The 18,323-nt window shown below is 41.1% G+C and overlaps 1 protein-coding gene across 6 annotated transcripts in view; it reads left to right on the top strand.

Moving 5' to 3' along the window:
• Positions 1 to 18,323, top strand: part of fat1 (FAT atypical cadherin 1) — a 197,443-nt gene that overhangs the window by 7,799 nt on the left and 171,321 nt on the right. For all 6 annotated transcript variants that reach the window (XM_033029649.1, XM_033029641.1, XM_033029665.1 and 3 more), the window contains exon 2: positions 9,500 to 12,786. In XM_033029649.1, coding sequence (XP_032885540.1) covers positions 9,528 to 12,786 — 3,259 coding nt within the window. In that variant the 5' untranslated portion in view covers positions 9,500 to 9,527. The remainder of the gene's footprint in view (positions 1 to 9,499; positions 12,787 to 18,323) is intronic.

The following is an 18,323-nucleotide window of genomic DNA, read 5'->3' on the forward strand; positions in this document are numbered from 1 at the left end:
GTGATCTGTGTGAAGGGTAAATGCGAGGCTTTGGTCGAGAAGCTCTAGCGTAGAGTGTAACGGTGGGATAAGGTGTGGTCATGTTTTTTTTCTTTCATAACTTTCCTTGGTCTACTGCTGTAAAGATAGACAATAGGTGCAGGAGTAGGCCATTCGGCCCTTCGAGCCAGCACCGCCATTCAATGTGATCTTGGTCGATCATTCCCAATCAGTACCCCGTTCCTGCCTTCTCCCCATATCCCCTGACTCTGCTATCTTTAAAAGCCCCATCTAGCTCTCTCTTGAAAGTATCCAGAGAACCGGCCTCCACCGCCCTCTGGGGCAGAGAATTCCACAGACTCACAACTCTCTGTGTGAAAAAATGTTTCCTCATCTCCGTTCTAAACGGCTTACCCCTTATTCTTAGACTGTGGCCCCTCATTCTGGACTCCCCCAACATCAGGAACATGTTTCCTGCCTCTAGCGGGTCCAAACCCTTTATAATCTGATATGTTTCAATAAGATATCCTCTCATCTTTCTAAATTCCAGTATACAAGCCCAGCCGCTCAGTTCTCTCAGCATATGACAGTCCTGCCATCCCGGGAATTAACATTGGAAACCTACGCTGCACTCCCTCAATAGCACAAATGTCCGTCCTCAAATTAGGGGACCAAAACTGCACACAATACTCCAGGTGTGGTCTCACCAGGACACCAGTACAACTGCAGAAGGACCTCTGCTCCTATCCTCAACTCCTCTTGTTATGAAGGCCAACATGCCATTCGCTTTGTTTAATGCCTGCTGTACCTGCATGCCTACTTTCATTGACTGATGAACAAGGACCCCCAGATCCCGTTGTACTTTCCCTTTTCCCAAATTGACACCATTTAGATAATAATCTGTCTTCCTGTTTTTGCCACTAAAGTGGATAACCTCACATATATCCACATTAAACTGCATCTGCCCACTCACCGAACCTGTCCAAGTCACCCTGCATTCTCATAGCATCCTCCTCACAGTTCACACTGCACCCAGCTTTGTGTCATCTGCGAATTTACTAATGTCACTTTGAATCCCTTTATTTAAATCATTGATGTATATTGTAAATAGTTGCAGTCCCAGCACCGAGCCTTGCGGTACATGACTAGTCACTGCCTGTTATTCTGAAAGGGACCCGTTAATCCCTACTCTTTGTTTCCTGTCTGCCAACCAATTTTTTATCCATGTCAGCACTCTACCCCCAATACCATATGCCCTAATTTTGCCCACTAATCTCCTATGTGGGACCTTATCAGATGCTTTCTGAAAGTCCAGGTACACTACATCCACTGGCTCTCCCTTGTCCATTTTCCTAGTTATATACTCAAAAAATTCTAGAAGATTAGTCAAGCATGATTTTCCCTTTGTAAATCCATGCTGACTCGGACCGATCCTGTTACTGCTATCCAATGTGCCGCTATTTCATTTTTTATTATTGACTCCAGCATCTTCCCCGCCACTGATGTCAGGCTAACTGGTCTATAATTCCCTGTTTTCTCTCTCCCGCCTTTCTTAAAAAGTGGGATAACTTTAGCCACCCTCCAATCCACAGGAACTGATGCTGAATCTATAGAACATTGGAAAATGATCACCAATGTGTCCACGATTTCTAAAGCCACTTAAGTAGCCTGGGATGCTGACCATCAGGCCCTGGAGATTTACCAGCCTTCAGTCCCATCAGTCTACCCAACACCATTTCCTGCCTAATGTGGATTTCCTTCAGTTCCTCTGTCATCCCAGATCCTCTGGCTAGTACATCATGAAGATTGTTTGTGTCCTCCTTAGTGAAGACCAAAGTACCTGTTCAAAGTACTCATCTGCCATTTCCTTGATCCCCATAACAAATTCACCTTTTCCACTCTTCAAGGGTCCAACTTTGGTCTTAACTAATTTTTTTCCTCTTCACATACCTAAAGAAGCTTTTACTATCCTCCTTTATATTCTTGGCTAGCGTACCATTGTACCTCATCTTTTCTCCCCGTATTGCCTTTTTAGTTATCTTCTGTTGCTCTTTAAACATTACCCAATCCTCTTGCTTCCCGTGAATCTTTGCTATGTTGTACTTCTCTTTTATTTTTATACTGTCCCTGACTTCCCTTGTCAGCCACAGTCGTCCCTTACTCCCCTTGGAATATTTCTTCCTCTTTGGAATGAAATGATCCTGCACCTTCTGTATTATTCCCAGAAATACCTGCCATTGTTGTTCCACTGTCATCCCTGCAAGATGGCAATTAGGGCAGTTGAATGTTCCTCCTGCAAGGTGTGGGAAGTCGAGCATTCTTTCAGTGTCACTGATGACTGCAACTCTATGAGCTGCATCCAGCTGCTGCTCCTTAAGACCGCGCTATGGAACTGGAACAGCAGCTGGACAACCTATGGGTCGTCTGGGAGACTGAGCGGGTCACAGATAGGAGTTACTGTGAGGTAACTGTGAGGCAAAGTGAATATAGGCAGATGATTAGAAAGCAGGATCCTGGGGGTTGTAATCTCTGGAGTACTCCTGTTGCCACATAGTAGTGAGGGTGGGAATAGGCAGATAGGACAGATAAATGCGTGGCTCATAGATTTGTGCAGGGGGCTGAGATTCAGATTTCTGGACCATTGGGTTCTCTTCTCGGGCAGATGTGTCCTGTACAAAAGGGATGAGTTGCATCTGAACTGGAAGGGGATCAATATCCTTGCAGGGAGGTTTGCTGGTGCTACTCGGGAGAGTTTGGACTAGAGAGGCAGAGAGTGTTAACCAGATTCGTAGGTCAGATATTGGAAGGAGTGTTTGGAAGGTAGATGTTGGGACCAGTAAGTTTTAAAGGAAGAGCAGGCAGGGACGAGGTGAAGGAATATGATGATGCTGATGAACTGAGATGTGTTTATTTCCATTTAAAGAGTATTATGGGGAAAGGAGGTGAACTTGGAGCTTGAATTAGTGTTTGGTACTATGATGTTGTGACCATTGTGGAAACGTGGTTGCGAGAGGGACACGACTGCCAGGTCAATGTTCTGGGTTTTGATGTATCAAACGTGATTTAAAAGGACGCAAAAGCGATGGATAAGTTGTTTTACTGGGAGACTCGCGGTGACACTCGGAGGACATACTGGATGGTTTGTCCAGTGAGATGATATGGGTACAGCTTAAATATAACAAAGGTGCAAACACTCTAATGGGATTGTACTGTAAGACACCAATAACAAGCGGAGATAGAGGAACAGATATATAGAGAGATTAGTGAAAGATGCCAGAGCACCAGGGTTTTCTTACTGGTGACTTTAACTTCCCCAATTCTGACTGTGACTTGCTCAATGCCAAAGGCTTAGATGCGCCAAAATTGCAGTGCTTGTGACTTGTATCCAAGAGGGTTTCTTGAAACAGTATGGATAGTAGCTAGTTGTTCCTTTATTTATGAAGGGAAGCAGGGAGAATCTTGGGATTATCCAGAGAATCCTGGCTGGTGAGCCTCACATCAATGGTAGGAAAGTTATTGGAGGGGATTCTTTGGGGTAGGATTTGCTCCCCTTTGGAAGACAATAAGTTAATTAGAGACAGTCAGCATGGTTTTGTACGTGGCAGGTCCTGTCTTACTAACTTGATTGAGTTTTTTGGAGTGATGAAGGTGATCAATGAGGGTAGGGCAGTGGGTGTTGTTGACATGGATTGTAGTAAGATTTTCATAAACGCCCCCATGGATTATGTGAAGGCACGAATATTTGACTTGGTCTTGGCATAATTTTCAGCACAGACTTTGTGGGCCGAAGGGCCTTTTCATGTGCGGTAGTTTCTTGTTCTATGATATGAAAAAGAACATTAGTAAAAACATGCACAGCAATGCACAGGTTTGCAGGTATTACTTTTGTAATTATCAATTTAATTCAACTTTATTACAAAACTAAAAATTGATGCATTCATCCCAAGATTCATTAAAAAACAAAATACCTGAGTTTCTTTAGATAATCAATGAAAGTATTGTCACTGGACAAACATTGGCCCTGTGCTGATCTCAAATAGAAATTGATTATGTTCAGCCCTGCGTGAAACATGCTGAAGTAAATAACAACATTTGGGGTGTGATTACAAACAGTTAATTAAAAAAATGGTTTAAATCTCCAAAATGAAAAATGTATCAATAAAACCAGAAATGATTAGTATTTCCTTCAAATTACTGTCTCCCCCAGCTGTGGTTCATTCATTTCCCTGTTTGCTCACTGGTTCTCCAAGACTCCAGCTTCTCCGTCTCATCATTCTTCATCCTTCCTGAAATGCTTGCCGTTTTTCTTTGTTCTCTGTGTAAACCCGTCCCTCCATTGGCAATTTCTTTCCAGATCTCTCATTCTCTGTGGTTGAAATCCCCAGTTTTGACAGGATAAAATCCACGAGTAGTTGCTCTACTCAACAGCCAAAAATCTGTAGCCTCTCTTTGATCAGGTATTTTGTTGGTTCACAAGCTTGATCAATGGTGTTTTATCATTAATGTTTTATTATTATTAATGTTTAGTGTTTTCTGAGTCATTCGTAACTGTCATTGTATGTCATGTTGTTACTTGTGGGTGAAGTACCAAGGCAAATTCCTTGTATGTGAATACATGGCCAATAAACTTACTTACTTACTGCTTTATGTCTTCGGGTGGTGACAGCTTCAAGTTCTTGTAATTACGTTAAAATCTACTTTCTCCTCCGATCCATAATGAGTTGTCAATTTCTTTTGATTTGCCAAATGAATAAAATCTTTTTACTACAGTGTTGAATTATTCACCATGTTTAAGCAGTGATGAGTTATCTTTAGTCCTCAGTCAACTGTGGGTTTTTTTCCTTTGATGACTCTGCAGACGAGGAACATTTGAGTTGCTGCTCTGGAGAAAGCTCAAATTTTCTTTTTTATTTGCTGATGTCTAACTGCTAGGTGGATTTTACAAATCCTTAATCAAATTTTTGGCAGGATAGAAGCAAATTCTTAACAAGCCGCAAGAATGATCCCAACCTAAAGCGTCACCTGTTCATTCCCACCACATATGTTGCCTGGTCTGCTGAGTTCCTCCACCACTTTGTGTTTTGCTCAAGGTTCCAGCATCTGCAGTTCCTTGTGTCAGCAAACTCTTATGTTTTTCTTTCATTTATTACATCTTTCTTCTTTCTGTGGCAGTTTTCTTGCTCATCGCTAAAGAACAGTGATGTAGCTGTTCTGAATTTTTGTTTAATGCTGCAAATAAACTGTCCTACACACCCTTCCTTTATTTTTATACCAACCCTGTTGGAATGCATAATTTACTCCATATGACTGACTATTACCAATGATCTCAAAAATGGAAACTCTGCATTCCTTGTCAGGCTTTATCCTGGAAAGAAAGCCTTTTGATATTGGTTTCCCAATATGCAAAAGCAGACTAATGACCAAGCTGAACAAAGTGGAGGGTGTATGTATAGTGATATATGAAACAACTGATGCTATTTATTCAGAAGGAAAGTACATATTTTCTGTATGCTTTTTCAGTTAAGGAATTCAGGGTAAAGCTATATTGAGAATGTGTTAAAATAGAAATTGGTTCCTTGTCTTTACATGAAAACCATGTGTCTTGGAACCAACGATGTACTCCTTGAATATAGTAAAAAGTCCTGAAGTAAATTAGTTTCTGGACAGCTAGCTAACGTGCCTAAAAATAGAGCGTTTGGTCTTGCTATGCACTGATGTTTACCACAAATATGTGCAAAACTAGAGCTTGTTATAAATATATTGTGGTTTTGACTATACAGTGAAGCTTTCCCAAAGCAGATATACAGCCATAAAACTAAGAATAAGTAAAATCTTCTGAATTAAAATCAATAAAATTTGCACAACGGGATAATCTTGTTTTGGCGATTTAATGTTGCAATGGCTATAGGTGTATATTTAATTTCGATTTTATAAATTTAAAAATCAATAAGGGATTGGACATGTTTAATGCAGGAAACATGTTCCCGATGTTGGAGTCCAGAACCAGGGGCCACAGTTTAAGAATAAGGGGTAGGTCATTTATAACTGAGATGAGTAAAAACGTTTTCACACAGAGTTGTGGATTTGTGGAATTTTGTGCCTCGGAAGGTAGTGGAGGCCGATTCACTGAATGCATTCAAATGAGAGTTAGATATCTCTCAGGGCTAGCGGAATCAAGGGGTATGGGGAGAAGGCAGGAACGGGGTACTGATTGTGGATGATCAGTCATGATCACATTGAATGTCGATGATGTTTGAAGGGCCGAATGGCCTATTCCTGCACCTACTGTCTAGTTATCTATGTATCTAACATTGGTAGCTTATATTTTTGTACAGTATTTAGTAACTTAAACCTTTCCAGAAAAATTTGCTATGCGGTACAACTCAGCAGGATTATCATGAATCGTGACAAACATTTTTAAAAGATTATATCTTACTTTATTCAGTTACTTTATTTCCTGCAGCCAAATGAGACTAAAAATTAAATAATGATCTCAATTGTTTCAAACATGACAACCTAATTGCAGCAACATTTATTTGAACCTTGTGTTACAACAAGAGATTGATAACATGTATTTTAATGACCCATGTAAATTAAATTCATGCCAAAAGCTGAATATTCTTGCATACTCAATGGAAGAGAAACAAAAGGGATATGCATGTGTTTAAGAAGGAACTGCAGATCCTGGAAAATCGAAGGTAGACAACACATCGACGATTGCTTTGGTGCTACCTCCTGTACCCACACACAACTAACTGACTTCATCCGCTTCACCACTAACTTCCATCTGGCACTCAAATACACCTGGACCATTTCCGACACTTCCCTACCATTTCTTGACCTCACTATCTCCATCGCAGGTGATAGACTTCTGACCAACATCCACTATAAACCCACTGACTCCCATGGCTATCTGGACTACTCTTCTTCCCACCCTGCTTCCTGTAGGGACTCCATCCCCTACTCCCAATTCCTCCCTCTACGTCGCATCTGCTCCCAGGATGAGGTGTTCCACACCAGGGCATCGGAAATGTCCTCATTCTTCAGGGAACGGGGGTTCCACTCCCCTACCATAGATGAGGCTCTCACCAAGGTCTCTTCCATACCCCGTAACACTGCTCTCTCTCCCCATCCCCCCACTCGTAACAAGGGCAGAGTCCCCCTAGTCCTCACCTTTCACCCCACTAGCCGTTACATACAACAAATAATCCGTCATTTTCGCCACCTCCAACATGACCCCACCACTCGCCACAGCTTCCCATCTCCCTCCCCTGTCTGCTTTCCGCAAAGACCGCTTCCTCCGTAACTCCTTGGTAAATTCTTCCCTTCCCTCCCGCACCACCCCCTCCCTGGGCACTTTCCCTTGCAACTGCAAGAGGTGCTACACCTGTCGCTTTACCTCCCCCCTCGACTCCATTCAAGGACCCAAGCAGTCTTCCAGGTGCGACAGAGGTTCACCTGCATCTCCTCCAACCTCATTCGCTGCTCTAGATGTCAGCTTATCTACATTGGTGAGATCAAGCGTAGGCTTGGCGATCATTTAGCCGAACGCCTCCGCTCGGTCCGCATTAACCAACCTGATCTCCCGGTGGCTCAGCACTTCAACTCCTCCTCCCATTCCGAATCTGACCTCTCTGGCCTGGGCCTCCTCCATGGCCAGAGTGAGCACCACCGGAAATTGGAGGAACAGCACCTCATATTCCGCTTGGGCAGTCTGCACCCTAGTGGCATAAACATTGAATTCACCAATTTCTGGTAACCCTTGCTGTCTCTTCTCCCCTTCTCAGCCCTCAGCCTCCTCCTCTTCATTTTTCCTTTCTTCTCCCCATCCCCACTCCCCCTTTCCCCCCCCCCCCCCTCACCCTACATCAGTCTGAAGAAGGGTGTTGGCCTAAAACGTTACCTATTTCCTTCACTCCTTAGATGCTGCTGTACCCGCTGAGTTTCTCCAGCACTTTTGTCTACCTAGAGATATGCATGTCTTTGTGAAAACTTGCTATAAGTGTTAAGTTCTTCAGAAATTTAGCTGATTCTCAATTATAGTTTGGATTGATATACAAGAGCACTATTAATGTCTGCAAAACCCATTTCAGTAGGATATATACTTCTTCTGTAGAGATAATTGGAGAACTAAACTTGCTTTTAGATTGAATTCTCATTATCCTGGAATCTCATTTGGTTTTTGGACCATATGATGGAAGTTGCCCCTTACTTTCCATTATGATGAGGTGTCTTTATGTTGTGTCAATAATGCCTGGTCTCTCAAAATTATTGCAGTGCACATAAGTGCAAACAAACTGCAAAGCTGCATGGTTAGTTAAGATCACTTCTTTCTGAAGTCCAGTCTTTGTAGGTCATAATGGTTTTATATTTGGCTTGCTGAGTCAGTGGGTTTTCATTTGGAACTGAGCAGTCCCAGTGTCACATCGATAGGGGAACTCTGCAATTAAATAACTGCTGAAGAACAAATGATAAGTGGGGCTATGGAAAGGGTGTTAATTTCCTCAGTTGGTTGTGCATTGCACAGGTTTGCCTGGTGACTAGGTTTAGGTTTATTATTGTCCTATGTACCAAGGTATTGTGAAAAGCTTTGTTTTGCATGCTATCCAAATAGATCAGTTATATCATACAGAGATCCAATCGGTTCAAACTCAAGTACAGCAGATAGATAAAAAGGGAAAACACAGAGTGCAAAATATAGCTGTCCGCATTTTAGTACATTGTAGCGCATCAGTTCCTTAGGCAAAGTTCATGACCTCAATGTGGTAGAGGTGAAGGATATTCTAGTTTATGGAAGGACAGTTCAGAAGCCTGATACAGAGGGGAAGAAGCTGTTCCTGAATCTAGTGATGTGCACTTTCAAGCTTCTGTACATTTCATCAGACGGGAGCAGGGAGAAGGAATGACTGGGGTGGAACATGTCTTTGTATTTTTTTTGAGGCAGTGTGAAGCATAGATGGAGTCAATGGTGGAGAGTCTGGTTTGTGTGATGGGGTGGGCTACATCTTGCATTCTTGGGTAGAGCAGTTCCCAGACCAAGTTGTGATGCAACACAACAATATGCTCTGCGTGGTGCATCTGCAGAAGTTTGTAAGCGTAATTGGAGACATGCCAAATTTCCTCAGTCTCCTCAAGAAGTAAACTCGTTGATGTGTGTCCTTGGCTGTCGTATCAATGTTGGTTCATGACAGATCATTGGTGATATTAACATCAAGGAACTTTAAGCTCTCAACCATTTCTACATCCACACCATCGATGCTGATGGATCAACCGTGCTTCATGCAGTCAAAAACTATCTCTTTCATCTTGCTGACATTGATGGAGAGGCTATTATCTTAGAAATGGAAAAATAAATCCAATACTTTGTACTTATATCATATTTTACAGAACATTGTTATGCATTTTCTTTTGTATTTTCTGGGTTGTCGTGAATGCGAGTTATATTTGAGCGTAAAAACTTGTTAGCGTGATTAAACATGCTGCTTTGAAAAGATTAAAACTCTGTTATTTTGTTTTTCAGGTCAATTGGTGATTGTTCAAGTGCCATCATGGTGAGATCTACTGCACTACTGGTTTCTTTGCTGCTTTTTCAGCTTTTAAATAGCTGTGAAGGAAATAGGAAGAAGGAACCCACGCCATCAATACAATTCACACAGCACCTTTACAATGCTTATATTTATGAGAATTCTGCAGCCAAGACCTATTTAGAAAGTCATCCAAAAATGGGCATATACATCACGCATCCAGCATCAGAGTTTCGATATAAAATTATTTCTGGTGATCACGAAAACTTGTTTAAAGCTGAAGACTACAATCTTGGGAATTTCAGTTTCTTGCGTATTAGGACCAAGGGAGGGAATTCTGCAGTCTTAAATCGAGAGGTGAAGGACCATTATTTGCTGAATGTTAAGGCAATTGAGAAAAAAACTAATGCTGAATCACGGACAAAGGTTAAAGTCCATGTCTTAGACACAAATGACCTGCGGCCATTGTTTTCACCAACATCCTACAGCGTATCTTTGGCAGAAAACACACCCTTGAGAACCAGTGTGGCGCGGGTCAGAGCCACTGATGCAGACATCGGCACTAATGGAGAGTTTTATTACCGCTTCAAGGATTGGACCGATACGTTTGCCATTCATCCCACCAATGGTGTGGTTACCCTAACTGGCAGGCTGGACTACTCAGAAATGAAACAGTATGATTTGGAAATCCTCGCTGCTGATCGTGGCAAGAAATTATATGGCAGTAGCGGAACAAGTAGCTTGGCAAAGCTTACTGTTCATGTGGAACAGGGAAATGAAAATGCTCCAGTCATCACAGCTGTTACTCTTGTCCCATCAGACATGGATGATGATCCAACATATGCGATCATAACTGTGGACGATGAAGACCCAGGAGTCAATGGAGAAGTAGCTTCCTTAAATATTGTAGCAGGTGACCCACTACATCAGTTCAGAGCCTTGAGATCAGGTCCTGGTAGCAAAGAATACCGCATTAAAGCTGTCGATCAGATTGATTGGGAAAGCCAGCCTTCTGGGTATAATCTCACACTTCAAGCCAAGGACAAAGGAAGTCCCCCTCAGTTTTCCGGTGTGAAAGTTATCCGTGTGACATCCCCTCAATCAAAATCATTGCCCTGTAGATTTGAGAAGGCTGTATATAAGGCCAGTCTGAATGAGTTTGCGCCACCAAATTCTCCGGTTGTGATGGTGACAGCAAATCCAATGTACCCGCAAATTAAATTTGCTTTCAGGTATCAAGTGGATAAGTTTCATATTAACCCTGACACTGGTCTCATCACCACCAATGATTTTATTAAAGCCCAAGAAGCTTCCTCCCATGAGTTTGAAGTTATAATTGTTGACAGACAGGCATCAACCAAAGTAATTGTTTACATAATAGATATGAATGATAATGCTCCTGAATTCAAGCAGTCATCATACAAGGCCACTGTCAGTGAAAATGTGCCAGTTGGCACCAGTGTCCTGACTGTAAGTGCCACAGACATTGATGCTGATGATAATGGATATGTAACGTACAGTATTGCCAACTTGAACCCACCACCTTTTGTAATAGACTATTTCAGTGGTGATATCAGGACCTCGGAAGAACTGGATTATGAATTGATGCCAAGGATTTATAACTTGCGGGTTCGCGCGTCTGACTGGGGCTCACCTTATCGACGTGAAGTTGAAGCGCTTGTGACTATTTTTTTAAGTAACGAAAATGACAATAAACCATTGTTTGAGAAAGTCAACTGTATAGGTACAATTCCGATGGATCTGAATATTGGTGAACTGATTACTACTGTATCTGCTATTGATGCAGATGAGATGCAGCTTGTAAGATATCAAATAGTAACAGGGAATGAATTGGATTTATTTGATTTGAATCCTAACTCTGGTGTTCTTGTGTTAAAGCGGCTTCTCACTGACGGACCTGGTGTCACAGAATCTTTTTATAGTCTGCAGATCACAGCTACGGATGGAGAAAACTTTGCTGTTCCAATGTACATCAACATCTCTGTTGCAACCAGTCGTAAACATGTTAATTTGTTCTGTACGGAAACTGGAGTGGCTAAATTCTTGGCAGAAAAACTTCTCCAGGCAAATAAGATCTACAACCGTGGTGATGGTGAAGACCTGTTTTCTGATAATCATTCCATTAATCGCCATGCGCCACAGTTTCACAGTTCGTTCCCAGGTGTAATTCAACTTAAAGAGGATAGTCCAGTAGGAACAAAGTTATTGTTTATAAATGCTACAGATTTTGATAATGGCTTCAATGGGAAATTGGTCCATGTAATTTCTGGAGGCGACATCGACAGCAAGTTCATTATTGATATGGAAGCAGGATGGTTGAAAGTATTTTCTCCTCTGGACAGGGAAAATAATGACCATTATACACTTAATATAACAGTGTATGATCTTGGGATACCTCAGAAGTCTGCTTGGCGTCTGCTAGATGTAAACATACTAGATGCAAATGATAATAGGCCAGAATTTCTGCAGGATGTGTATTCAGAAGTAGTGAGTGAAAACAAAGAAGTGGGAAGCAAAATTATTCAGCTTGAAGCAACAGATCGAGACCTCGGTGCCAATGGAGAAGTCAGATATTCTATTCTGACAGACACGGATATGTTTGCAATAGATAGCGTAACTGGAATTGTGAAAGTTATAGGATTGCTAGACCGAGAAAAGGAACCTGTTTACTTACTGAAGGTCCAAGCCAGAGATCAAGCAAAAGAGGAGCCACAGCTGTTTTCAACAGTTATATTCAAGGTGACTTTGGAAGATGTCAATGATAATGCACCCGAGTTTATTCCCAGAAACTATCACATTAAAATTCGAGAAGATTTACCAGAAGGAACGGTTGCAATGTGGTTGGAAGCCTATGATCCTGATGTTGGGCAAAGCAGTCAAGTACGTTATAGTCTGATAGACAACGGAGAAGGATATTTTGATGTGGATAAGCTAAGTGGAGCTCTTCGCATTGTGCACAAACTAGATTTTGAGAAGAAGCAGTTCTATAATTTGACTGCTCGCGTGAAGGATAAAGGACGACCAATTTCTTTATCTTCATCATGCTACGTTCAAGTAGAGGTGGTGGATGTAAATGAGAATCTTTATGCTCCTGCATTTCCTTTCTTTGTGGCTAATGGATCTGTCGGAGAAGATGTTCCCATTGGTACATCAGTAATCACTATAAAAGCCTCTGACAATGACAAAGGTAGAGATGGCGATGTTAGATATTCCATAAGAGATGGATCTGGACTTGGAGTCTTCACAATTGATGAAGAAAAGGGTAAGATGATTTTAAATTGTATTTAATTTTTGATTTTTTTTTGGTGCACTATACTGGATGTTCTAATACTTATATTTCATTCCACTTCACTTCCTTTCATTGTCCCAAATTTAAAAATACTTGTCTTTCAAATTTGAAAAAATCAATTTGATATGAATAGTTGGACTTTTCATTTCCCAAATTTAAAAAATTTCATGTCCCAAATTAAATAAAAAGACTGCTTTCCAATTAGAACATTTATTTTTTTCATATGAACATTGAGCCTTAGAAGCAGAAAATAGAACACGTTTAAGAGAGGAGATAATCTGAATTGTTTCAACTTTCAAACATGAAGCATAATTATTCTATCTTTTAATGTTGTTATATTTCATTATACTTGAGACACCAATAAATGAGAAAATATGTTGCCCTTGCATTAGCCATTGTTTAATTGGTAGCTATCAACCATGGTTAGCACTTTTGAAACAAAAGGTTGGATTCAAGTCACCTGAAATTTGTTTTGAGGGGATAGACTCCAAAGGTTATTCGTTGCCTCAGCAATTGTAAATAAAAGATCACATTATAACGTGTAAGAGATCCTGTTGGAATATTTGCAAACTGTAACAGAGATACCCTGATGTTTTTGGCCAATATTTAATCTCATAAATATTGGCCAAAACCATATCTCATCACTAATTACCTGATAATGCTCTTTATGGGAATGTACAGACTGATTGTTTCCAACATGTCAACAGTTAAAGGGACTGTCCCACTTGGACGACCTAATCCGCGAGTCCAGAAGAGTGTCTCCGACCTTCAAGCTCGAGGGCACTCTCCTGGAAAGCCTCAAGCTGGATCGACCGGCCGCGTTGAAACCGCGAGCTGCACCAACCGAACCGCGAGCTGCATCTACCGATCGCGCACGCATGCATGCACACACACACGCACACGCACGAAGGTGGGGGCCAGGGAAAGAGGCCCAGCCCGGCGTGGAATTGGAGATATCGCCGATGTTGCCAAACGGATAGCGGAGACTCTGATCCCGGCTGAGAAGAATGACCAGTGCCCTCTGAGTCCCATCGCACCGCCTGCTTCAGCCCCTTTCCCTCTGGTTCCCCTCGCTGGCTCCTGCCCCCCCCCCCCCCTCACTCTCCCATGGCTCTTTCCCGTCTTTTCTCAGAGTTCTCTCCTCCACAACCCCACAGCCCCCCCCCCGCCCACACCTCCCCGCATCCCACAGCCCCCCCCCGCCCACACCCTCCCCTAAACCCCCTCCCCCCCTCCCACCGCCCCTGCCCACACACCCCACGCCGCCCGTGTGACTGGGACCCAATGGGTCCCACTTAGTTTAGTATCTAGCTAAAAAGAGAAAGTACAGGAAAAACTCAGTGGATTAGGAACAAAAGGGTCAAGAGAGGAGGTTATGAAAAATATCCGAAAAGATACGATGAAAAAAATGTAATTGGTACAATATAACTATTCTTGAAGGTTTGAGAAGCATTTAAAATAAATTTGAATTGTGAAAAGTTCAAATCCAATAGGATTTGGTTGTGTTTAAAATAATTGTTGCTCAACATTTTAATTGGCTCATGGAGAGAAGAGCTGATTTTAATCTCTTGATACGCTTGTATAGATTAGTCGCTGAAACCTGAGCCTTATTAGTGTGTGCATGTTTGTACCCTTGTGAGAAGTTAATTGGCCTTTGTAGGTTTGTTAATTAGAATGAAACTACAATGAAATTACAAGCTGGTCAGAACAACAAGTTTTAATGTAAATATACACAATAGTTGTAACATTTATATCCTATTAGTGTATTCCCTTCCATGCACATTTTAAGATTAGTCTAATGTTACTTGCCTAATCTCAAAACATTGACAGAATCTAATTTAGTGACTAATTCAGTCTGCCATGTATTCTATAATTTCACAAGCCATTGTAAAGGCATTTCTCCTGCATTCTCTTAAATATGTAACATTTTCAGTCATTTAAAATAAAAATTCCACAATGGTTAGAATTTTAAAGGCACAAGACAATGTTTTGGGTAAAACTGTTACTTTCTAGGTACTGACAGGCCACTGTGCATCCATATTTTGTGCTTTAATGTTTGACTTGCAGCAGTTTTTGCTTTTACTTTGCTCTTTCAAAGGTTTCAGCGTTTGATTGGTAGCTGGATTGTAGATTGAGATTCCAAATTGATTGTATCCCATGGATTAAGATTCTTTAAAGCAGATTTTGATGTAACAGGATAAATATTAAGTAAAATCAAGTTAATTTGCAGTATTGTAAAAGGCCAATTTTTAAAATGTTTTGCTTAGAATATGTTGTTTTTTGTTTTGTGCAACCAAGATCTGAAAGCATTGGGGAATTTGCTAAGTGTATGCATGATGAATATTTTATTAACCAATAATGTAGATTGACATAATTTGCTTCTTCAGGAAATGGGCTGTTAAATATGGTTTTAATGGATGGCTGTTAGAGTAATTGTATGATGCTTCACTTCCAGTGGGAAAACCCCTGGAAATAGAGTTGGTGGTAGCTGGGGCTCCAGTGATTGGAGAAGTTACAGTGCCCTGCACTGGTGGGCTTCTGCTCCTCCACTCTTTTGGAGCAAACTACTAGAGGAGATTTTGCAGTGGTTGCTGAACGCTCATCGGAGAGAGAAGGAGAACTTCTTCAAAGTAGACAGACCTTGAGGAGATTTTGCAGTGGTTGCTGAACTCTGAAGAAGTTTGAAGAAGGGTCTCGACCCAAAACGTCACCCATTCCTTTTCTCCAGAGATGCTACCTGTCCGGCTGAGTTACTCCAGCATTTTGTGTCTAACTTCCGGAGGAACTCAGCAGGTCAGGGTAGTATCTATGAAAGAAAATAGACAATTAAATTTTGGACTGGGATTCTTCTTCAAGCCTTGTTCAGGTCATTTTCCAACTGAAAGATCATCTATCCGTTATCCTCTACAGATGCTGCCTGACCTGATGAGTTCCACCACAAGTTTGTTTTATTGCCTGAAATTCTAGCAACTGCAATCTCTTGTGACTCTTTGGGGTGTAAGATTGCAGTATAAGCCATAGAAGTATTAGCTTTATGGCAGGCATGTGCCAGTGAGTAATTACTCAGGGTAGGCAAATTTACTTACCGCATTATTTGTACACAAACTCCATTCTTCTCTTTGTTTCTTAAGATACTCTTAAGATAATGACAATCTATGTTTGTAAAACCCACCAAGAAACTTGCGCTGCGCATGCGCAGTACGCTGCTGCGCAGCACATGCACGCAGTCCACGGTGCAAAGGCAGAATTTTAGCTGCCTTTGTAGACCATTGTCATTGATGGCTTGAAGCAGCGTCGACGACACATGAGTTGCACATGTGTGTTACATGTACTGCGGATGAAAGGCCCGGGAGAATTACGCCTCCCTAAGAGATCGATCTCTTAGGTAGACATAATTCTCCCGTGCGTTTACTATTTATATTTATTAATTGCCATTTTTATAATTTTTATAGTTTTAGTCAGGGTAGGCACTGCCGATCCTGACGGCACGTGCCTGCTTTATGGTGAGGGTTAACAGTGATTTCCCCCTGCAATGCAGTACAGTGGAACTAGATCTAGAGGAAATTGTTCAAGGTACCCATTCAGTAATTATTTAATTGATGATGGTAAAGATGGCACATTGCAATTGACCTCACTTTATTTGGACTGGGGAGACAGAAACTTGTCCAAATTCATGCTTGTGATGTATATCAGTAATGTCTAATGGGAAAAAAAATGGATATGTGAACCATTGAATTCAAAGAAAATTGCTCAGCATTGACAGCAATTTAATTATTAATTAGCATTTTAATTGATTTATGAAAGTAACCCAGAACAGTCTTTTGATCATGTGTGTGTACATTAGTAGATGAAAACCTGAGCCTTATTTGAATGTGTGCATGTAGAGACAAGGAACTACAGATGAGGGTTACAAAAAAAGTCTGAAGAAGGGTCCTGACCTGAAATGTCACCTATCTTTGTTCTCCAGTGATGCTACCTGAACCGTCGAGTTACTCCAGCACTTTGTGTCCTAGGATGCGTGCCTGTCATATCATTGTCAGAATGCACCAATGGACACAATGACCTTTGCCTACAAAGTTAGGTTAGGTATGACATTAAACCAATAACGTGGTACTTATTGGCGGAGGTGGGTGTAGAGGCCTTGCAAATGTTAAAGGCTAGATCTTGTGTGTCTTGCTGGGCAGCTGATCAATGGAAAGGCTGTGTGAGATCCAGAGTGAATACCATCAGCAGCAGGTCTCAGGTCAGTAATTGGGGCGTGTATTCCCAATGGCGTCCTTCAAGGGTTGATGATGGCGCTCTTGCTCCTTCTGAATCCAAAGGGATTGCTGAAAGTAGAGCTTATTTTATGGAATGGATTACGTCGGCTTCAGTTTCACTGTCAATTTTCTGGTCTTTTGGGAATAAGTGAGGAAGCCTTGAGTTTGAAATCAGATTCTTGTTTTGAGGAAGAGTTGGTGGGAAAAGAAATGGAGAAAAATAGCAACAGATGGAAAGCAGTTTAACTCAAAGACTGAGCAAATTTTTTTTATTAATGTTAATTTTGTAAGTCTATATAAAGTTTCCAAATCAAGTGAAGAGGTCATTGGACGGATGTGATATAACAGTAATGAGGGATTGTGGTTCAGGACTAAAAATGTTATATTTGGTAAGAACTAGCTAAAGCAACAACAATATTCAACAAGTATGAGAAGAGTCTATATATATATATATATATATGAAAATATATATGTGGATGGAAACCAGAGCACCTTGGATGGGGTGGGGGGGGAGAACAGGAAACACTGGGTCAGAGGATGTGGGTGCAAACTCCACACAAACAGTTTGCAGGAGGTTTGAGATAATAGCCTTACATGCCGTGCCTCTATGCAGCCCATAGCCAGTTGTACGTAAATTCTAAATAACCATAATATTAATTCAAATTAATAAATATCAGAGGAGCATGGGGCAGTCAAGAAAACCCTGCATACACTTTTGAGGTTGTTTCTTGATGAATTGACTCGTATTGTGGATAATGTAATTGAAGAAGTGTGCGTGGATTTTCAGAAACTGCTTAATACTGGGTTTCTGCAAAAAAACAAATTAGGTGTGACACAAGAAGTGTAATGAATATTTGATGTAGTGGATGGGAAAATCAGGCCATGTACACCACCAATAGTTCATTTACTATAACTGCCAGGTTTCTGACCTTCCTGAAATTGTACTTGTTCTTGTAATTTTTGTGCCATTTTTCACAAGCATATAATTGAATGATACTTTGGATTTTATAACTAGGTGTATGGAGTATAGGAGCATGGCAAATTTAATTGGATATTGTGATGATTTAAGTTGTAATTAAGTCATAGCTTTGAATGTTCCATTCGAGAAAAGCTACACTCGTTTTGGTAAAAGTGAATTTGCCAAAGGATGAGAATCTAGTTATTGAAGCTAGTTAAGGGGTGATTTTTCACTGTAGAATGGAATATTAAAAGGTAGTTTATTAGCTGATATTGTGAAATATACTGGATGAA

Source organism: Amblyraja radiata, chromosome 1 (genome assembly GCF_010909765.2).
Source record: "Amblyraja radiata isolate CabotCenter1 chromosome 1, sAmbRad1.1.pri, whole genome shotgun sequence".
NCBI lineage: Eukaryota > Metazoa > Chordata > Chondrichthyes > Rajiformes > Rajidae > Amblyraja > Amblyraja radiata.